At 42.6% G+C, this 22,737-nt stretch overlaps 1 protein-coding gene across 1 annotated transcript; it reads left to right on the top strand.

The window, feature by feature from the left end:
- The first annotated feature begins 2,733 nt into the window (after nt 1-2,733).
- Nucleotides 2,734-22,689, top strand: LOC121612175 (putative helicase mov-10-B.1). Its single transcript, XM_041944882.1, has 19 exons — nt 2,734-2,879; nt 9,070-9,163; nt 9,613-9,760; nt 10,006-10,228; nt 11,042-11,201; nt 11,297-11,451; nt 11,717-11,884; nt 12,108-12,214; nt 12,315-12,514; nt 12,812-12,915; nt 13,606-13,703; nt 13,796-13,894; nt 14,092-14,197; nt 14,355-14,472; nt 14,551-14,742; nt 21,901-21,969; nt 22,060-22,185; nt 22,396-22,484; nt 22,581-22,689. Exons 1-19 carry the CDS (start codon nt 2,734-2,736, stop codon nt 22,687-22,689), a joined length of 2,511 nt encoding a protein of 836 aa, XP_041800816.1.
- Nucleotides 22,690-22,737: the final 48 nt, after the last annotated feature.

The following is a 22,737-nucleotide window of genomic DNA, read 5'->3' as shown; positions in this document are numbered from 1 at the left end:
CTCCCTCGTAAAATTATTGTATCCCGCTGATCCATAGGAACTGTTAGAGGACAGTACTTGAAAACAAGAAGGCAATGCAGGCCCATCAAACATAAGGAATTGTAACATATGAGGACGTAAATGTAAAAAAAAAATGAACTGTAGTGGCTAAATAGTTAAAAATGCCATCATGCTTCAACCACTGTTGGTCTTCATCAGGGCTTAGGGTTAGGGTTATAGTGGGTGTGGCCTCACCTATACAGTGGTAGCCAATAGGAGGCAAACACATTGCTCAGATAATAACATGACAGGTGAAACAAAATGAAAGAAATTAAAAAAAGAAATAACATAGACTGTATTGTTTTACAAGAGGCTGTGAGAAAAAAGGGAAGAGCCCACTAAGAGAAAGTCTGTGTGAAGTCTGTGTCCTCATAAAGACCAGGATACTTAAGCACATCCAGTATATGAATCCAAAGGTTCCCTCTGGTTAAGGTTCTGTATTCTGTGCTGCCCCCCAACCAAAGGTTGATGCTGAATGCCCTCTATACACAATAAGGAATCATTAGCATTGTGAAACTTACTTAAGTGTCTAGCCATGGGGTATCCATGGAGGGTTGAATCAAGGGTGATTGGACTGGAGTTGTAGAAACTCTAACGACTGTGGTTACGCAGCCAGGAGCACTAGCAACCCAAGTGGTATCAATGACCGGAATAATGACCCCCACAGAGGTTAAAAAACTGGGACCGCCCAAAAGTCAGTTAGAACTGAAGAAGCCCCTTGGATGAGAGACAAAACATTTTCAAGCTTCTACACCCAAATCCAGCTGGCCTTGATTCAACCCTCCACATGACATGTAAGACTGAGAATCTTCACAGACATCATAGCCATGGGTAACTGCAAATCTTACCTCTAACAGCAAGTTTATCCTCAGGCATCATTCTATACAGCCTATATAGAGAAAGCATTCCACAAACGGACAAGAGAGACAGTATATGACAAACCTTTAGTTTGCACAGCAGTATCACAGTGAGGATAATGCATATGTTTGAAAGTGCCAGCAAGTTTAGTCAAACAAGCACCTGTTTTATCCACTGGAAGATGTGAATGCATAAACCTGTCCTCAAAAGACCTCCCTTTGCCTCAGAAGGCTTTACAATCTCTGCAGCATACGAAAACATCTAAGCATAGACCTTCGATTCCTATAAGGAAATATGTAGGTGCTGGACAGTTGGACATGGATGACAGAGACAGAGGGCATTTGGTTGATGATGCTGATTTAGGGATTTAAGTTAGCAAATCTCTTTAAGTCATTAATTTACTGTTGGATCACACATGATACCATGGTTAGTCAGCTAAAAGGCATTAGCTGGAATAGTGTCAAATTTCTTTGGTAACTGGACACCACAGCTGAACTGATGGCATCAAAAATGGACAGTATGAACCCAATTTTAAGGGACGGTATGCAAAAAAAACTGCAGTGATAATCTCACGGAGAAAACAGCATCCAAATATCACATTATCTGAGTCACAAGCTGGAAAACAACATGAAGAAATTTCTAAGAGAAAAACTATTGTTATAAGTCTAGTGGAAGGTGATGGCGTCTGTCCAACACATCATAAGCAACTGATTCAAAATTACACCTGACTTGAGCAATATGTGCCCTATTTGATAAATAGGTGTTGTGTGGATTCCTCCCATTCATCCATGCATCTGTTCTTTATGTCCTATGTGTGAGTGGCCAAACAGCGAGGCATGAATGCCAAGTGAGGGAAAAGATGTATTAAATAAGAAGAAGGGACAGCCCATAAAGTTGACTTTATAAGGTGCGACATGGTATGTCGCACTTGTGACCACTACTTTAGACAGAACATGCAGCAATATGAAACTTTTAACAGCCAGGTGGTAGAAAAAGTAGATGTACTACACTCTGTGTAGTTACTCTACACTTTTACACCGTAAACCTAACAGTGGTACTTTACAGCATGTGCAGATGGTCTGATGCACTAAACCGTCTTTCCTGACGTTCCCCTCCACTCGAAAGTGTTTTGCTAACGGTTAATTCATTTGAGTAAATGATCCAGGTTGGGATCCAGCAGGGGACCTTTGTGGCATCTCTCTCCTTAATTTCCTTCCACCTCTCCTCTTGCTATCTTTAAATATATGTGAAGTTATATGTGAAGTTTGGTTGCTATAGCAGCAAGCTCTCTGGAATTATACCTCTCTCCCTCACTGTGTGTCTTTACTATTCACCTTAGAATGAATCTCTGTTAAGAGATTCTGCATATGAACGCAGAATCTGCCGGCAAGAAGATTTTGGTCTTGGAAGCATTCTGGAGTCTGGTTGTTGTTTGAGTATTATTGATGAATCATATTCGTGTGGCTTTGGTTGCATGCAGGTAAACAGTCTGTGTGGAGAATAAAAGGAGTGCATTGACCAAAATTACATCTCATCGGTTATTGTCTGTCTTTAATCGATCTGCATTCATACGCACATATCTGTCTATAGAAATGTCGAGCTGATGTCGAGTTTGAAAGTCAAGTTGCTAATTGGGCTGTAGATAATGACCATCCGCTGGCTGCACTGGATGCCCTGAAACATTGGTCACTGCCCCCAAAAGCTAAATCGTCATTAGCTGATCGGTTCTGCCTCAGATTGACTCAGAATTAGCAGTATCTGTAGCAGTAGCATCAATATTTCACCAACACCATCAGCTGTGTAGTCCTTACACACAGGATCATTACCTTGAGCATCATGCAGCACTCTGCCAACAGTAAAGAGGATGTGAAGTGTGGGGCTGAGCCCAGAAGAGAGAGGCCTCTCTGGTGCAAGGAGGGCAGGATGAGTGTGGCGCTCAGCCTTGTCTGGATGCAGGAAAGAGTGAGATGCGACAAGGGATGGTAGGAGATAAGTCCACTTCAGAACGCTCAATGGGACACTTCAGTACAGGCGCAGCTCTCACCCTGAGCACTGTCTGTCTGCCTGTCATGACAGAGTGAGATAGACTTTGATAAATTCAACTTGGATGAAGATTCTTAATCTGGTTACGACCAAATGCAACTGAAAAACGGCTTGCTTTATTAATTACTGTCATTTCTGGTCTGGTTAGTATCAAATACACAATAATGCGGCACTGGTGCAATATCAGCATCTAGCAAAGGTAACGTCACTGTGTGTGAACGTGTGTGTGTGTATGTGTGTGTGTGTGTGTGTGTGCAAGCACAGTGACAGAGACAGATTGGGTGTCTGAGAGGGACAGATAGCCTTACAGCCAACCTCCACTCACTCATTGAGTGAGATAAAGAGGAACATTCTCTCTTTCACACACACACACACACACACACATCCAACCAGTCGTGCTGAGAAATAACTCAACCCTTAACACGGACAAATAGGTGTGGATAAGGCCTGCATTGGGTCTGCTGAAAATTGCCGATTCATCACAAATTTCAAACAAACAGATTAGAAGAAGACTGTTGTGGTATTCAAATGGACTTATAGGATTTGTCCGTGTATACACTCTGCCGTGCTGTGTGAGACTCGGGAGGGTATGCGAGTACGAGAGTCTGTGAGGGTGCCAAATCAGTGACAGGCCATTCTTCTACAAACAGGTTTTCAACAAGCTCTTATCTCTCTTCTTCTCTCTCCTCATCCATTCCCTTGTTTCTTCCTCTCCTGGAAGAAATGCCCTTTGATTACATTTCCATCACAAATAGACTCGCTACATGCAGCCTATTTGACAGAAAGGCTGTGTTATAGTAGGTAGGAGTCTTTAACCATATATACAGCACATTGGCAGAAAACTGGGCACAGTTAAGGTAAGGAAAGTAGCGTTATGGGTTTTGCGCTTGTGTGTGTGTGTGTGTGTGTGGGAGGGGTGGTCCTGTGTTTCCGGGTGACCCCAGTGGCCCAGGCTGCCTGTCTATTAGAGCAGGGGCTATTAGACCATCAGAAAGTGGGAGCATCCCCTCTCGCCATGGTGATAAGATCAAGGCATTCCGACGGCCAGAGCGGTCATTACCCTGCTCTCTAGCCCATAATGTCCCCCCATTAAAACTCCCCTTTGCCATGGAAATGCAGCTGTGGCCGTTTAAGTCATTTCTTGGCCCTGCTGTCTCTCTGGGTCATTGACACACACGCCCACAAACACAAAATGCATCGACATGTCCTCTGATAAACAGTCACACATGCACACTGCTGTCCGGGGCACCCTGACTCTCTCATACACATACACACACATGCAGAAATACTCTGCTGTCTGGGCGTGATTCTGGCTCATTTGGGGGGTCATAGCCGCCTGGACAGAGAGATGATCACTGAGTCACAGTGGACGCAGCAGGACCGATGACAGATTGTACAGTGAGACGACGGCTGAGTCATCACGCAGTCCAGCAGAACACTGCTTCGAACACAAACATGGATAGGCAAACAGATAGGAGGCTGACAGAGAGACACACACAAACAGACACACGCACCGCAGTAACACTGATCAGGATAAACAAACACCCCTGTTTGCTCTGAAGAGTTTGTGTCAAACAAGCCTAGGCCCCTGTTCTTCTAATCCTTATTTTGGCCACTTCTAAACTTTCTTCAGAGTCATCATTAGACACCTCCTACGCTCAGACACACACACGCTTTCCCCTCCTGAAACCAGAAACTCAAAACCAGCATAAGGACTTTCCAAACCCTCCGGTGTTTCTACTGAGGTGCTACACATGGTTTAATTGTATTTTGTACAGGGACAATAAAGCAAAAATAATCTTGAATCTAGAAATGTGACCTAAACCTATATAAAGTAAAAACATTCAACATAAATACCTGCACATCGCAAATTTCATTGCATATATTGTTCATCACTTATTTTATACTTTTGCACTTCTTAACTTGTTCTTCAGTCTTTTGTTTTTGTTTATTGTCTTTTTGTCCTCGTTGAGCTGCATGTACTTTAATTCCTATGCAAGTACACTGAGTGCAATGCTTAAACCAGAGGCAAAATCCCTGTGCACACATATTTGGTCAATCAAGGCGATTCTGATTCTGAATATGGAAATAACTATTACAATAATAATCTTTCCCTCCACAGACCCCCCTTCCTGCTTACTCTTTAACGTCACAACATCAAAACACAGCTAACAAGTAACATTTTTTTCTGGCACTTTTATTCTATAAGTTCTGTTTTTTTGTGATTAATTTTACTACTGAACAGCACTTGTATCAGCACCTGACACTGGTCTCTTTATTACACAGACCAAATAAGAGAAATATCATTAATATATCAAAACAATTTCAAATACTTACAGAAATATTATAGTGTAGCCATAAAAATCAGGATAGTCTCGCTAAGCATTGCAGTCACACTGTGCAGTACACTCTCAGAGAGAAACTACTGCATGAAGAGGCCAAATTCAATCACATTCAACTCAATTCCAACAGCAACGCTCAACACTGCCAACAAATTACCTCACAAATAAATGACAAAAGAAGACAGTGCATGCTACCGTAATGCACAGCTTGCTAAAACTGTGACGTGACTCAGAAATATGACTATTGTACAGCCAAGACGGCCAAAATCGTCCGCTTCTACAGACTGAGCTAAAGTTAATCTGCGTCGCCCCCTTGTGGCCAAAGTTCAAACGTTAAGAAGATGAAACGAGTCAAACACAAGCCAGCTGTTTCCGCCATTCGCCATCATAGTTCTTCCTGTTCAGTGCCACCGGGACCAGTGTTCAAACAAGCTTTCGCTGTGATTGCACCTTATGTGATTACATGTGACAAATAAACTTGATTGACTGATTCATAACCTCTTTTACAGAAGACGATATCAAGTTGAAATTGATAGTTCAAAGACATTAACGAACATAAACTTAACATATACATTTGTCATGGCTGGTTAATGGAATGACAACAGACCGGAAGTACACACACGGCCCTGTTTGTACTTCCGTTTCTGCACATTGAAAACAACTCCAAGTAATGGCACTCGAACTACAAACTAACACACCAACCTCGAAGCAGGACTTTTAGCGAAGCTCTCTGGCATCGTGAATATGGTGTCCCTTATTTGAAGGTGCCAGTGTCATTGCTTGGGAGAATAATAATTATGGCGAAGACGGCGGTCGTTGCCGTTGGGTTGAGCCACTCTCCTACGCATGCGCAGGACTGTAACGCCACAATGCTAATTTGCTAATCTAGTTGTGTTGAAGACTGTTGTGTGATGCCGTTGGTTGGTGTTTCTCCTCACAAATTTAATATCAGCCTTACCCTATATGAAGGCAAATAAGTATCGTTTATATTTTGAGCTTGAGAAATGGTGTCCACAAATTTTTTTTTTCAGTCTGCAGTTGTTTAATGACCTTTTGTGAGCATGTGAAAAAATGTGTGCATGTATCTGAATGTGTGAGTTTGGGAATGTGTAATTAAGTTAAAGCCATAGAAATATTTTTTGCATGCTTGAAGAGGCTTTGTGGACACAGATATAATTTACAGATGTACAAAAAGTGTTTGTTGCAGTGGAAATATTTTGTGGAAGTGGAATTAAAATTTGTGCAGGAATGTTTTGAACACTTAAGTCTGAAGAGGTGGAGAGCGCTGAGAGGTGGACCTACAAATGTCCTATCTGCATGTGACCGTAAAGTATGCACACTGCGAGTTACAAGCATGAATTTTGATCCAGTTTTTATGCCTAAAATGACAAGCCAATTAGTACGTTGCCCACTGATTAGCCAATCAGCATTGCCCACTGACCATCTAATAAGAGGAAGCCAATGGGCAGAGCCTAGTCAGTCGGCAATGTGCTAATTGGCTTGTCAGCAAAGGCTAACAACAGGGTCAAAATTCATGCTTGTAACTGGCAGCTTATAGCGTGTATACTTCTGTGTCACATACACAGATAGGACATTCGTGCTTCCACCTCTCAGACTTTGTGAAACCTCACTGTTCCTGCGCTAATTATAATCCCACATCCACAAAATATTTGTACGGCTCCAAAAGCTTTTAGTGTATGTGCAAAATATACCTGTGTGTTTTCACACATGCAGAAAATAATTCTACAGCTGAAAAACTTTATTACACATTCACAAACCTTTTCTGTTTGTTTGTTTGTTTGTTATTACGAATTCACACATTCAGATACGTGCATACATTTTTTTCACATGCACACAAAAGGTGATATACAACAGCAGGCTGAGAGAAATTATTTGCCAACACCATTTCACAAGCTCAAAATATTAATGACCCTTATTTACCTCAGCCAGTCACCTCTGGAACGCCTAACCATAAACTAGCTTAATTCAGCCATAGACTGCAACGAGTTAACATAATTCACAGGGGAAAGACCTTTCAGCATAACACCTGTTGAAACTTTATGATCTGCATCATTGTTGTTGCTAGGACATAATTAACCTGGGAATTTGTTTATCTTCAAATTCAAACATCAGTTTAATTTTAATTTTTCGACCTAGTTCCCCTTTCTGCACTTGTCTGCCAAGAAGTAAGTGAAGTTACTGTATATATTTGCTATATAGTATTTTACTGTTGTTTGCTGTGGTTGATATCAGGGTTTGCTTAGGCTGTTTCAATGTTAGCTAGCCATGCTAACATACATGCTAAATATTAACTATGCTAAATGAGCTACATTGGGCTACACAGGGCAGAGACACCCGGTGATTTTTTGTTGTTTATGTTGTTGCTTTTATTCCTTTTATTCACTTGCCATTGTGAGACAGCTGGCAAATTTTGAACAGCTTACCAATGAACGCTCAACAAATGCTAACAGCTAAATTTCTTCCTGTTCTTCACCGCCACCTAGCAAATGAATGTAGCAACAGCTAGCTAGCTAACTACTTGACATTGATTGTAGGTAGCAAAACGTCATTGTATTTCTGTCAGCCATGTCCATAATATATTAATACAGTAAGATGTTGCACTTAGGCCTATATTGAACCCTCTAGGTTATAGTCTGTAGGTGTTTTGATGGAAGGTCTAATATCACATTAAACAGTAAACTGATTGAACATGAGGGACATACATATGCACATAACTGACGAAAAGCTAATGCCAGCACATAGGATTTAAGGAGTTTGCTGTAATCATAACTCATAGTTTACTCATACTGCAGACTGGTTCTTTTTTTCAATACCATCCGGAATAAAATTAGCCTAATCCACAAGCAGCAGCAGCAGCAGCCGCAAATGTTGCCTCGACTACGGCCTGTCCAGGCCACAAGCTCTGGGAGAGCTGGTGACCACAATGGGCCACAAAATGCATCCGATGTTGAAGCACAGAGTGTTCAGCAGGCCCGCTTGAAGATTCAAGACCGTCTGAGAATGGCAAAGTTATTCCAGCAATGCAGGTAAGAAAGCCTTCAAATTGTAGTTTGACTTATACTTCCTGATATTCAAAGGTACAGGTTTCATTCTATGACTTAATAAATAACAAATCAATTCACATATGCTTAGTTATTTTTCTTCTAAATACATTTAAAGTGCTCACACTTCAAATGTGGTGTACATTCATTTCAAAGTGTCAGAGAGAAAAATCGTAAAAAAGTGGCTTTTTTCTCCCTTCTTTTCCTTATAACTTCTTCCCTGTCTGCAAGCACTTTACTGCTTGTTATAAAGCAGAAATTACTTATTTTCAACATAAAACAAGAATTTTAAAACTTTTTTCTAGTTACAGTGTCTAGTTACAAGTAAGCAACTGTACTAACCGCTCCCAACCTGGGTTTTTTTTACATATAACAGCCATGAAATACATATTAAGTACAAATAACCACCCTAGCCAACCTTTCTATGATGTGGTTAAGGGCTGTAAAGACAGGTGCCCCCCTGAATGACTGCTCTTCTCAGTCCTCAGTGTGTGTCTGCTTGTTTTCTGTGCTTGTTGGCATGTACACTGACTATACCTCCTCTGCAGTATATATTTCTTCGGCTGATCTGGGTTTGGCACCGAAGGGATAGTGGTTGCACACCCTAAATTCTATAGTGTGATCAATTCTTTCCGACAGAAGTACAATATGTGTGTGGCAGTCCAATTTACGCATGACAGTATTTAAACAAGCGTTGCTGTGTGATTTGTCGTCCACCACAACAGGACTCAGCTAGTCCCCAATACGTATGATATCACTGTGACCTCAGACCCCGCATCAATAGAAGACAAGATCTGCCTCACTGTGTATGAAAACAAGGTGAGCCTATGGTGACTGGGACTAATAAGATGTGTTTGTTAATGACTAATTTAGAACCTGTGACATTATTCATTTATAATACTAAAAAATACCGTTTTAAACATTTGTATTAAGTCAAAGTAAAAGCAAATAATTTTTGTCCCCCCAGCATTTAGGTCTTATCACGGCAAACACAAGAGCTTATTGACTTTCATTGCTTATCATATTGTATGAGCGCATACACCCCCTGGTCCTGTGCAGGCAGAGTGTTCTGATATAAATGCAATGTGATGAATACAAACTCTTTTTATGTCTTAATCTTATCTCGGTAAATTTCTCAAAGCAGCATTTTTTAATGGCTCCAGGAATATGTGCCTGATGGTGATGGTGAATTTTTCATGTGTGCGGATATGCATTTGCTCATGGCTGCAGTGATAATACTGACATGTAACATGTTTTCTGCCCAACAGAAAGTTGTGCCACTCACTGTGAAGAACTCTGGTGTCACAACGGTTTATTTAAACTTTTCGGCTTCTGACCTCGTGAAGAACATCTTCACTGTGAGAGACAGTCATGGAATCGTGATCAAGGCTATCGAGCAGCACACTCTCAGACCAGGTATGAAGGTCGTAGAAGGTTAGGCTCAGCACAGGTAACTGTTGGTGTGTACGTGGTCTGACATGAAAAAAAGGCAGTTATTGTGATTTCATGTGGTGTATAATAAATGTGTTACGTGTTAGTAAATAACAAAAGTTTTTAGGAGCTTTGAAATGTCAACCATTTTAATTTACTTCTCACAAAGTCACATTACTGCATATATACCTCATTTACTCACCTTTTTTTCCTTCTTCTGTCGTTTCTAGGAGAGGCATATGAAATCAAGGTCCATTTCTACTCTCACCATGCGGGCTTCTATGAACAGTTGCTTGTCTTTAAGTTTGAAACATGCCAGCAGCCCCCAGATAAATTTGAGATCATGCGTCTCTTGGAAATTATACAACAGACATCTTTGAACGATGAGCCCCTCCCCACAGCCGCAAGCTCATCGTGCAACCTCCAACTTGTGAACCGCACCCCTGCTCATGGGTATAACAAGTTAATATCATCTAATATTCATGTTACCTGTGTTAGTGTGTTAATTATACTGTAAAACATTACTTGTGGAATTATCCAATACAGTGCTTTTTGTGATTTATTACTGAGTTGAGAATCTGTTGGTTAATACCTTCTCTGATGGCTTTTTTTCAGACAAAAATCAAATTTACAGAAATTACCTTAACAAGTTGACTGTGAAAGAGTTCCCAAATGACAGTTTATCTGTTATATTGTCTTATGGTTCCCCCCGACAGTCTCCATTCACTTGAAACATGTTCTGTGTTGGTCACTAATTTCTGAGTTTTCTAAATTCTTACTGTCCTCTCTTCTGTCATTGTTTTTTCACGTGTGTGTGAATGCCCCCTAATGCTTAAGTATTATTATGACTTTCTTCACATTCAGAATAATACTTTCTTCACATTCAGAATAATACTTCCGTGGCTTAAAAATGAGGTGCCTTTGAAGAATTATGGAATGCCCAACAGTATAAAAGACCTCTGGAAAGCTGATGTGTATGTATTTTCAGTCTATCATTAAATAATGACTCCTCTTTGAAATAGTCCCATTCCACCCTGAGCAACAGCACTCTACTGCACTCAAATCCTAGAGCCTAGATAACTTTTCATTTCTATAAACTCTAATGGAGAAGGTTTCAGATTCAAGATGCTTTGGCTGATCTGTAGTCAGGAAAATGCCACTGAGAGCCATGTTTCAGGACAGGACTGTTCGTTGATTTAATAATTCCACTTATCTGCCATGCCTGTAGAAATGATCCAGTTTTTCATGTCACTGGAATCTCTTTAGGGAACTGCAGGCACCCCTGAACTGGAGAAACTATTCCAGCAGGTTCCACTTGCTGCTGCATCTCGAGGAGCTCCAGCATGAGACGGATATTGAGAAATACAACAAGGATGACGTGCCCATGTTCATGCACAGCGGCTACACAGACCTTTTCACTCTGCGGGTGATGCACCTAACACACACAACAAAACATGAAGATGTTGGCTGGAACTTTCATGTCAGCAGTTCAGCATGAACATAAATGTTGTGTGTTATCAGATTTCAGACATCGCTGAGGACTTGACAGTGAAGCTGTCCGGGAACCTGGTGCTGGTGACTCCTTTAGACCAGTCAGGAGGTGCCAATAAAATCATTCACAAAGGCTGGGTCCATTATGTGGATGCAGAGCAGGTCTACCTGCAATTCGATCAAAAGTAAGCTAAGTGAATAAGAATGCTGCTCCGAGGACTCATTTAGTCAAAAGTATACAATATGAATTAATGTTGAGATATTTTCAGAACAGCCACAGTAGAGTTTATTTTTCAGTTATATAAAATACAGTATGTGGATAAACTTTCTAGGTGTTGCACCACTGTTTAACAATTAATCAGCAAGAAACCCTGCGCAAAAGAGGAAGACATTTTTTAGAGTTGTTTAGTCCGTAATAAAACATGTAATTATGTTTGAATTTGAATGCAGGTGCGTGAGTCATTTCAAGGAGAGCATGAGGGTCAGTGTTAACTTCGTTCTCGACCGTATTCCCCTGCGTAACCAGCACAGAGCAGCAGAGCTGGTGTACACGCACAGGCTGAGGGAGGTGCTGTTCCCCACTGGAGACCGTTCTTCCCACCATTCACATCTACCCAGGTCAGACTAAACCAGGGTCAATAATCCAGGGGAAACTTTCTAAACATGTGAAAAAGACAAGGTCATACTTCAGTACTTTATGCATACAACTTGTATGCCTTTTTTCCATCTGTCCCTAAAATTCCCATTTTTTCCTGTGCATGTAAACATACCTGAATTTGAACACTGAAGCTCTTAACTGTGACTCAGCTCTGATGTCATGCCTGTGTCTCTCTGTCATCAGGCTGTTAGAGCTCAAGGGCAACCCTGAGCAGCGTGTGGCCGTCCAACACATTGTAGCTGCTTCCGCAAAACCTGCCCCTTATGTGGTATTTGGTCCACCTGGCACAGGTACTGTGCAGGCATGTGTGTGTGAATGCCCCCTAATGCTTAAGTATTATTATGACTTTCTTCACATTCAGAATAATACATTTTTATATGCGTCCGCCAGGCAAAACAATGACTTTGGTGAAAGCCATCGAGCAGATAGTGATGACTCAGACTTCGTACAAAATCCTGGCCTGCGCTAATTCCAACAGTGCGACCGATCATCTCTGTCAGAAGATTCTGGAAAGAATTACAGACAGACACGAGGTGTACCGCCTGTACGCTCTAAGCTGTCCTGTGACAAGTATTCCCCACAATGAAAAGGTCTGGATTTTTTTCTTTTTTGACTCAGTTTCAGAAAAATAAACACACCAACACAAATCTTCTGCTTCACCGCCCATTTTTCATTCACTAACTTTTAAAGTAAATCCTGACAACATTATGTTCCGCACCAATGACTCAGCAGGGACTCAATGAAAATAGGCTAGCAAGATATTTTATTGTTAATGTAGTATTAATTAGCCTAGCTTAATGCTATCAAACGCACTTCTTGCCTCTGCATATCTACTGCATGTCTGTTTGAGTATGTATGTACTGTATGTGTTTTGTGTTTTTCTGTAGTTGTTCTGCAACTTAAACCGTGCCAGAAACATTCTTGTGATTCCCTCTAAAGAGGAGCTGATGAGGCATAACATCATGGTCACCACCCTGCTAAATGTGGGAAGGTACAGTAGTTAATGCAATAAGTGACTACTTGAATCTGAATTTCCATAATACTGTTAAAATTACAACACAAATATGATTCTCCGTTTCAGATACATTTGCAAAAGTATGCTGGCTCATTTGCATGGCTTAGTGTTCCTTGTATCATCATTCGCATGCAGACACTGAGCTGTAACGTTTAATTTTAGCGTTATGTTGAGTGTCATTTTTATATCGTAAATGTTTTCCAAATTACATCTTCAGACCCACTGGAATTGTCAAGTCAATGCAACTCTCTTTGTGTCTGTGAAGTAAATGTTTACTGAGTAAGCCTGTTTCATGACTCTGTCTTTGTCCGCGAGTGCAGTTGTTATTACAGTGCTTCGTTTTCTAAGTATGATATTATATGTGATATTATTTTTACACTCTTTTTGCATACAATGTACAAATATAGAGTGGATTTTATTTTGTATTCCTTTTTATTGTCTATTTCTTCATAATTTCTACATCTTTTATTGTTATAGCTATTATAGCTGTCTGTAACAATGTAATTTTCCCAGTATTTCTTTTTAAGTTTTATCATTTTATAAGTTCCTAACTGTCTTCAATCCAATCCAAGAAACTCTCTGTTTCTGCTCTCTGTCTCTCTCTCTCTCTCTCTCTCTCTCTCTCTCTCTCTCTCTCTCTCTCTCTCTCTCCCTCTCTCTCTCCAGGCTGGTGACAGGAGGTATTCCTCCAGGTCATTACACTTACATCTTTGTAGATGAGGCAGGTCAGGCTACAGAAACACAGTGTATCATCCCATTTGCAGGTAACAAAGCAAGGTGTCAAATTATTGCTGTATTCTATACAGTATTTGATCGTATAGGAGGGGCCCTTAATGTTTTTGTGTTTGCTCCACAGGTTTGCTGAATCCACAGAAATGCCAGGTAGTGCTGGCCGGAGACATCAACCAGTTAGGCCCCGTCATCATGTCCAAACTGGCAGAGAAACATGGCCTGGGTGAGCACCGTGTACAACTCTAGACCCAAATGGAGTGTGTGACCTTTCTAAACGATCCAACCATAACATCAAATGTATGATGTGTCAAATGTTTATTTGATGTAAAATCTGAAATGACAAAGCTGAGCCAAATGCTACACAAATGCTGGTTGTTGTTGCCTGTGCTCGGGACGTTTGAAGGTATTTACTGTGTGCAGGTGTGTCCCTGTTGGAGCGTCTGATGAGGGACATCAACCTTTACAAGTTGCATGAGACGTATGGGTTCAACAACCGCTTTGTCACCAAATTACTGAGGAACTACAGGTGCGGTAGTGGTGGTGCTTAAATTTGTTGCTTTATGTTCTCACAGGGTTACTTTTAAACCACTCTTTGACTTCTCCCCTTGCCCACGCTTTGTCTGAGCTTGTCCCCGGTTCACATTTTTTTCCATTGTCTTTTCTTCTTCTTCACTCTCTCTCAGGTCCCATCCTGCCCTTCTGAAGATTCCCAATGAGCTCTTTTATAAAGGAGAACTACAAGCTTTTGCTCCTGAAGAGAAATGCAGTTCATTCTGCGATTGGGAATGCCTGCCCAAGAAAGTAATGTACACACACACACACACGCACACACACACACACCAACACACGCACACACTCATTTGTCTTTTTGTGTCTCAGGGTTTCCCTTTGATCTTCCATGGAGTGGCAGGTACAGATCAACGTGATTTCAACAATCCCTCTCTTTACAACATGGCAGAGGTGGAGGTGTTGAAGGAATACTTAAAAGCTCTTGTTGACCATTTTCACAAAAAGGGTGTGACCAAAATTGAACCAAAAGAAATTGGCATCATTGCCCCATACAGAAAGCAGGTGAGTATGTTGTTACAATAATCTATACTAGTAATCTGAGGCCAGACATTGTCTTATGGTCCATGAGTAAAAAGACTGTGTATTTTATTGAGTTAACAGTCCCTTGGGAAAATTCAGTGGAGGCAGCTTATGAAAGGAAGAAGACTAAGTATGCAGATTTAAAGACAGAATCTGAGCAGAGGGGATGGAAGACCAGGGTCTGTCCGGTTGAAGTGGGGTGTAGAGGTTTTGTTGCAGGGTCAGCTGTTTCACTGTTGAGGGAGCTGGGAGTGCATGGGCAAAATTTAAGAAAGACAGTGAGGGAGATGTCAGATGAGGCTGCTAGGTCTAGTCAGTGGATATGGATCAGGAGAAATAATAGTAGTTGGGGGGTGAAATAGGGACAGTGGGGGGGCAGGCAGAGGACATGCATGCCTAACCCGGCAAGAGAAGAGGTTAAAGTCTGAACAAGACACCTCTCCTCTGCTCTGCTTTCCCCGCCCCATCTTCTCGCTCTGCCAATAGGAAGAGAACCAGGAAGTTTAGATAAGGTGGGGGGTGTGGCCAGCTAGAGTCTCTCTTTGGGACCATGCGGCCTGTTCAGGTGAGTTTGCGTGGTAAGACACAGAGTTGGCTTGTTTTTTGATCTTTTTGGTTGTTTTCCTGTTTTGTCTGCTTCTTGAAGGAAATGTTAGGGTTTGTTTTCCTGCTCTGTTTGCTTTTTGAAGGAAATGGTAGGGTTTGCTGCTTCTTGAAGGAAATGTTAGAAGAGGCTGTTAAATCTAGTCTGTGGTTTAGGCCTCCACCTTCAGCACCTTCTAAATTTTCCACCCCCTACCCGAACAAGGGTCTGTATCCAATCCCTACTTTCATCTTTTGACTCTACCTCTTTAGTTTCTATCCCCTACCCGAACCAGGGTTTGTATTCCCACCCCGCTTTTTTCTTGGTGCAGTTGGTGAGAGGCAGGGGTAGATGATGGTAGTGTGGCAATCGGCAGTTACATGTGGCATCTAGGCGTGTGGTAGCATTGTAGCAGCTAACAATAGCTAAAGCGGTGAGAGTATGATAGTATCTTAGCAGTTAGTATTGGTAGCTAGCAATTAACATTAACAGTATAGGTGAATCTAGCGTTATTGTCTTCTTCTGTTCCTCTTAGCAGGTAGCGGTTAGCACATAACATTAGCTAAATGGTAGCATCGGAACTGTATTGTCTTCTTCTGTTCTTCCTAGCGGTTAGCAGTAGCATTAGCAATAGTTAAATGGTAGCATCGGTACTGGCCACTACCTGGAGCATCTCTGGGTCAGTTGAACGTGGCGGTGCTGTTTGGATTGTGTAGGAGCAGTGTGAACTGGCACTAGGGGGGGTGACTCTGGGACGCCGGAGTTCACTGCCTAACCTCCTGGAGGTGTAGTGGGACTAAGTAGGCGAAACACTGTTGAAGGGAGGTTTCCACCTGATGACCCCCAGAGACGTGTTAGGAATCACTGCTCTTTGGCAGGTATAGAGGCAGATTAGAGCTCCAAGGTTCTTCACTGAGAATGAATCCTCTTTTTGAGCACAAGTATCTTGTGTTTAAATTAACTCACAACTAGCTTGGCTAGTGACTGTTGTGAATAGAGCAGCTGACAACATGGGAAAGACCATGTGACTGCTTGGAAAGACAGCTGACAGGAGGGAAAAGACCCCACAGGTGCTGGTATGGGCTAGCAACCCATGGCAGCAGTGGCAAGCCTTAACCTTGCTACAACCAGACTTAGCTACAACCAATATAAGGAAAATACCCCAAGAGTCAGCGAGAGCAGGGGTGGAAGATGACTCACAGGTGGATTGCATGGTAACGAACAGGATAACGGATATGACTATGCCTTGGATACATGACTCAGTGAGGGATGGGGGCACGGACCCATCTCTTAGGGCCAGAGGTAGCAGTACTCAGGTGACAGGGAAGGCAACTAAGGAGAGCAAAAGTTGTGCAGCAGAGGATAAGAAGCTTCAAGTTTGCCCATGTGGCTGGCAGAAAATAACATCAATCCGAGGCCTTAGAACTCATCAGGGAAGGAGGAAGTGTTTAGCGGTGGAAGGGCAGAGTGGCCGCATCGACCAGTATTTCTTGAGAAGTCAGTCGAATCAGTCGGATGAAGTCCAGCGACAGGTAGAAAACCACAGTTCGCAGGATATCAGTAACACTATCCCTGGAGAGGAGGAGGTACGGAGAGGGGATGCAGTTGGTGTTGAGGGCAACAGGCCAGCCAAGGAGAGAAGCATGGAGCAGAAAGCTAGAGTTAAGTGGCCGAGGGCTAATGATAGCAAAGAGTGGGAGGCAGTTGATAGAGATTTATCAGTCATATTAAGCAGGCTTAGAGGAGATGTAGTGGAGAAATTGGATAAAATTGGAGATGTGATCTACTCCTATGGTCGAGAGAGATTTGGGGTGCTTGTCAAAAGGAAAGGCGAGAGGGTGCAGGTCGGCAAGTCTAGGCGGCAAAGAGAAATAGAGAAGTTAGTAAAGGAAAGGAGGCAGTTAAGAAAGCAGTGGAGGAAGGCGACAGAAGAAGAAAGGGAGGGAATTAAGGTGTTGCAGGAGGAACTGAGAAGCAGGTTAGCAGTACTCAGAAGGGCAGAACACCTTAGGGAGAAGAGAAAGAAGAAGGAACGTGCAAGGTCAGCATTTTTTAGGAACCCCTTTAATTTTGTGAAAGGCTTGTTTAATCAAGAAAAAGGAGGGCAACTTAAGGCAACGAAATCAGAGATTGAACAGTATTTGAAGTCGACGTATTCAGATTCAAAGGAGAATAGGAACATAGGTCTTCCACCTGACATGCCACCATTAGGGGAAGTGGAGCAGGAGATGGATGTGAGCCCACCTAGGTGGAGAGAAGTGGTGGAGGTGGTTAGGCGTGCAAAGGCTTCTTCGGCCCCAGGGCCTAATGGAGTCCCCTACCGTGTCTATAAGAGTGCACCTGGCATCTTAAGGACACTATGGAGATACCTGAGAATAGTTTGGGAGAAACAAAGTATTCCAAGAGCATGGCGCAGGGCAGGAGGTGTCTTCATCCCTAAGGAGAAGGAGTCATCGGACCTTAGCCAATTTCGGATGATTTCTCTCCTAAATGTTGAGGGAAAGATTTTCTTTAGTATCGTAGCACAGAGGCTGGCTAAATACTTAGAAAGGAATGGTATGATAGATACGACAGTGCAAAAAGCAGGGATACCAGGATTTGCGGGATGCTTAGAGCATACTAGCATGATTTGGCATCAGATTCAGACAGCTAAGAGGGAGAAAAGAGACTTGAATGTTGTATTTTTAGATCTGGCTAATGCGTTTGGGTCAGTGCCACATAACCTTATTTGGAGTTCCTTTGACTACTTTAAAGTGCCGGAGATAGTTGTTAACTTGGTGAAAGCATATTTCCAAGACATCAGACTGTGTGCAAGTATCGCAGAGCTCACAACAGGCTGGCAAAGATTGGAGGTTGGTATTATGGCAGGATGTACAGTGTCCCCGCTAGCTTTCACAATGGCTATGGAGGTAATTATTAGGGCTTCCAAGTGGGTCGTAGGTGGAGAGAGACGGCAGAATGGAATGCGTCTTCCACCAATTAGGGCTTATATGGATGATATGACACTGCTAACTTCAACAGTGCCATGTACAAGGAGGTTGTTAGATAAAGTCAATCAGAATCTCAAGTGGGCTAGTATGAAGATTAAGCCTAGTAAGTCAAGGAGTATTTCAATATACAGAGGGAAAGTAAGTGATAGAAAGTTTGCTATAGATGGTGAGGAAATCCCAACAATTAGGGAGAAAGCAGTTAAGAGTCTAGGACGGTGGTACAATGTGGACCTGAATGATGTTGAACAGGTTGTGCAATTTAGAAAGGATGTTGCAGAAGGGCTGGAGAGAAGAGATAAATCAGGGCTCCCAGGAAAACTGAGGTTGTGGTGCTTGCAGTTTGGCTTGTATCCTAGGTTAATGTGGCCAATGTCAGTATATGAAGTCCCATTATCTGTAGCAGAGAGAATGGAAAGGCTAGTTAGCTCTTATATTAGAAAATGGTTGGGTGCTCCCAGGTGCTTAAGCAATGTAGCTTTGTATGGGAAAGGAATGCTTCAGCTGCCAGTATCCAGTCTAACAGAGGAGTTTAAATGCACTAAGGTTAGGACAGAACTTTTATTATCTGGGAGTAAGGACATGTTAGTTAGCAATGTGGTTCCGAATCCTTCTGGGGGGAGGAAATGGAACCCAAGGGCAGCAGTGCAGGAGGCAGAGGCAGCTCTTAGGCATGCAGAAATAGTAGGAAATGTTCAATTTGGCCGGGGAGGCTTGGGGCTTGGCCCAGGCAAACCAGTGTGGAATAAAGCAGGTCTAAAGGAGAAAAGAAAGCTTGTAGTGGAACAGGTGCGTAGGCAGGAGGAGTTGTTAAGAGGGGCAAAAGCAGTTGGTCAAGCCAAACAGGGACAATGGTTGAATTGGGAAGGTGTTGAGAAGAGGAAACTTAGTTGGAGGGACCTGTGGAATATGGAGGAAGGCCGTATTAAATTTCTGATAGGGGCGACATACGATGTGTTGCCAACCCCGCAGAACCTAAGTCTCTGGGTACAGGGCGATCAATCGTGCCCACTCTGCTCAGGTACAGCAAGTTTAAAGCACATTTTGTCAGGTTGTAGAATTAGCTTATCACAAGGCCGGTATACATGGCGGCATAATCAGGTGCTGAGAAGCTTAGCCGCAGGCATTGAGGAGAGAAGGAAGCAGGTGAATTCTGGAAGTTCTAGAAAGGAGAGGTTAGATGTGCAGTTTGTTCGAGAGGGGGAGAAAAATAAAGCTGCTAAGTCAGGGAGAAAGCAGGGAGGTGGCTGCCTGGTAGGGGCTGATGATTGGCAAATGCAGGTCGACTTGGGAGGACAGCTAGTTGTGCCCCAGGAAATAGTTTATAGTAATCTGAGGCCAGACATTGTCTTATGGTCCATGAGTAAAAAGACTGTGTATTTTATTGAGTTAACAGTCCCTTGGGAAAATTCAGTGGAGGCAGCTTATGAAAGGAAGAAGACTAAGTATGCAGATTTAAAGACAGAATCTGAGCAGAGGGGATGGAAGACCAGGGTCTGTCCGGTTGAAGTGGGGTGTAGAGGTTTTGTTGCAGGGTCAGCTGTTTCACTGTTGAGGGAGCTGGGAGTGCATGGGCAAAATTTAAGAAAGACAGTGAGGGAGATGTCAGATGAGGCTGCTAGGTCTAGTCAGTGGATATGGATCAGGAGAAATAATAGTAGTTGGGGGGTGAAATAGGGACAGTGGGGGGGCAGGCAGAGGACATGCATGCCTAACCCGGCAAGAGAAGAGGTTAAAGTCTGAACAAGACACCTCTCCTCTGCTCTGCTTTCCCCGCCCCATCTTCTCGCTCTGCCAATAGGAAGAGAACCAGGAAGTTTAGATAAGGTGGGGGGTGTGGCCAGCTAGAGTCTCTCTTTGGGACCATGCGGCCTGTTCAGGTGAGTTTGCGTGGTAAGACACAGAGTTGGCTTGTTTTTTGATCTTTTTGGTTGTTTTCCTGTTTTGTCTGCTTCTTGAAGGAAATGTTAGGGTTTGTTTTCCTGCTCTGTTTGCTTTTTGAAGGAAATGGTAGGGTTTGCTGCTTCTTGAAGGAAATGTTAGAAGAGGCTGTTAAATCTAGTCTGTGGTTTAGGCCTCCACCTTCAGCACCTTCTAAATTTTCCACCCCCTACCCGAACAAGGGTCTGTATCCAATCCCTACTTTCATCTTTTGACTCTACCTCTTTAGTTTCTATCCCCTACCCGAACCAGGGTTTGTATTCCCACCCCGCTTTTTTCTTGGTGCAGTTGGTGAGAGGCAGGGGTAGATGATGGTAGTGTGGCAATCGGCAGTTACATGTGGCATCTAGGCGTGTGGTAGCATTGTAGCAGCTAACAATAGCTAAAGCGGTGAGAGTATGATAGTATCTTAGCAGTTAGTATTGGTAGCTAGCAATTAACATTAACAGTATAGGTGAATCTAGCGTTATTGTCTTCTTCTGTTCCTCTTAGCAGGTAGCGGTTAGCACATAACATTAGCTAAATGGTAGCATCGGAACTGTATTGTCTTCTTCTGTTCTTCCTAGCGGTTAGCAGTAGCATTAGCAATAGTTAAATGGTAGCATCGGTACTGGCCACTACCTGGAGCATCTCTGGGTCAGTTGAACGTGGCGGTGCTGTTTGGATTGTGTAGGAGCAGTGTGAACTGGCACTAGGGGGGGTGACTCTGGGACGCCGGAGTTCACTGCCTAACCTCCTGGAGGTGTAGTGGGACTAAGTAGGCGAAACACTGTTGAAGGGAGGTTTCCACCTGATGACCCCCAGAGACGTGTTAGGAATCACTGCTCTTTGGCAGGTATAGAGGCAGATTAGAGCTCCAAGGTTCTTCACTGAGAATGAATCCTCTTTTTGAGCACAAGTATCTTGTGTTTAAATTAACTAGATGTATTAATAGACCTAGATATGGCACAAGACAGATTAGCTGCCATACAAAAAAAAAGGAAGAATACATTTTGCTCATAGGTTGCCATTATAAAAACACAACTTAAAATCAGTGACACCTCAAATGGCAAGCAGGTCAATTATTACTCTTTGTGTAAGAACATTCATGTGTAGTATTTGGAAGCCTAGAACAGCTGTTTTAATGTGCATGATCACCTCAGCGTGAAGTCTGCAGGACACACAGGCGAGACTAGGCTAAGTGACACTAAAGTGACCGTTTTTGTTGTATGTGCTGGGCGAGCAACTATCAAACAAGTACTTCACCTGATGGAATTTATTGCTTAATGCAAGTATGGAAGTGGTGATGGAGCCTTGCCATTAAGGATGTTAGGCATCATGTGGGTGTCAGTGTATTTCATCAGATTTTACGATATATTTGTCGTATTTGCAAAGAATGTTGCAGTGATTGTAAGTATTGCGTTTTCTGTCAGACACTTTTAGAGCCTGCTCTTACACATAGCGAATGGGCTTAAGTGTGCTACCTTTCGTTTGAGCCCAGCTCGTCATATTGTATGTTAAGTGGGGGATAATCATTGCATTCAAATTTAATTTTGCTGCTGCAGTTGTTAGGCAGTTTCTCATGTACTTAAAATTAGCCAGGTTGTATTTGGTAACATCCAACAACGTCCTGTTTGTGTGTGCCAACAGGTGGCGAAAATCCAGAAAGCCCTACAGACGGACAAAGATCTCAGGAAGGAGGACTTGGAAAACGTATTGGTATGAAGATACACAGGGATTGTATGTTGCAAAACATGTATGAGATAGATTTTTGAACTGCATTAACAAACTCCATTATATTTTTTGCAGGTTGGCTCAGTGGAGCAGTTTCAGGGCCAAGAGTTCAGCGTGATCCTGATGTCTACGGTGCGCAGCACTTTCAAACTGACTAAGCGCAAGCAACATTTCACTCTAGGCTTTGTTAATAACGAGAAGGTGAGAAACATTACACAAATACAATTACTCAAGAACAATCAATTTGACTGATATACTATATAATATTTGTGCAAGATTGCTGCAATAAATCACAAGCTTTCTCCAAACACATTATTGAAAAGAAGTTGATTTCCATGAAACTACTAATGTCCACAATGGAAGCACCAGCAGATTAATTCACAGACTTTTACATGCACACTATCTCCTCAGAGGTTCAACGTGGCATTGACAAGAGTACAAGCCTTACTGATTGTGGTCGGAGACCCAAGAGTTTTAAAAACTGACCCAATCTGGAACAAGTAAGGCTTTAAGTCCTCATCAGTCTAATTGTCTTTCAGTGAAGAAGGATGGGTTTGACAGGTGCACATGCCTCATACACTGACCTCTCTTTTTAGATTCATCCAATACTGCTACAGAGAAGGGGGTTACAGAGGCATTACAGTCTCTGATGCAGAGGACGAGGACGATACACGGACTACTGTCCAATCACTCAACCTCTGGTAATATGCATATTCACACATTCTCACACATGCTTCCTACTGAAAGTCTTTC

The sequence above is a fragment of the Chelmon rostratus genome, chromosome 10 (assembly GCF_017976325.1).
Source record: "Chelmon rostratus isolate fCheRos1 chromosome 10, fCheRos1.pri, whole genome shotgun sequence".
Lineage (NCBI taxonomy): Eukaryota > Metazoa > Chordata > Actinopteri > Chaetodontiformes > Chaetodontidae > Chelmon > Chelmon rostratus.
The sequence above is the reverse complement of the archived record's forward strand: the minus strand, read 5'-3'. Positions and strand labels throughout refer to the sequence as shown.

What these genes read in the sequence shown, in the direction of transcription:
- LOC121612175 (XM_041944882.1), top strand. Translation starts at nt 2,734, where the DNA reads ATGCAGCACTCTGCCAACAGTAAAGAGGATGTGAAGTGTGGGGCTGAG. An exon ending in GTGAGATGCGACAAGGGATG is followed by an intron (nt 2,880 to 9,069) that starts GTAGGAGATAAG and finishes CCACCACAACAG; the next exon opens with GACTCAGCTAGTCCCCAATA. An exon ending in ACCCTGCTAAATGTGGGAAG is followed by an intron (nt 12,916 to 13,605) that starts GTACAGTAGTTA and finishes CTCTCTCTCCAG; the next exon opens with GCTGGTGACAGGAGGTATTC.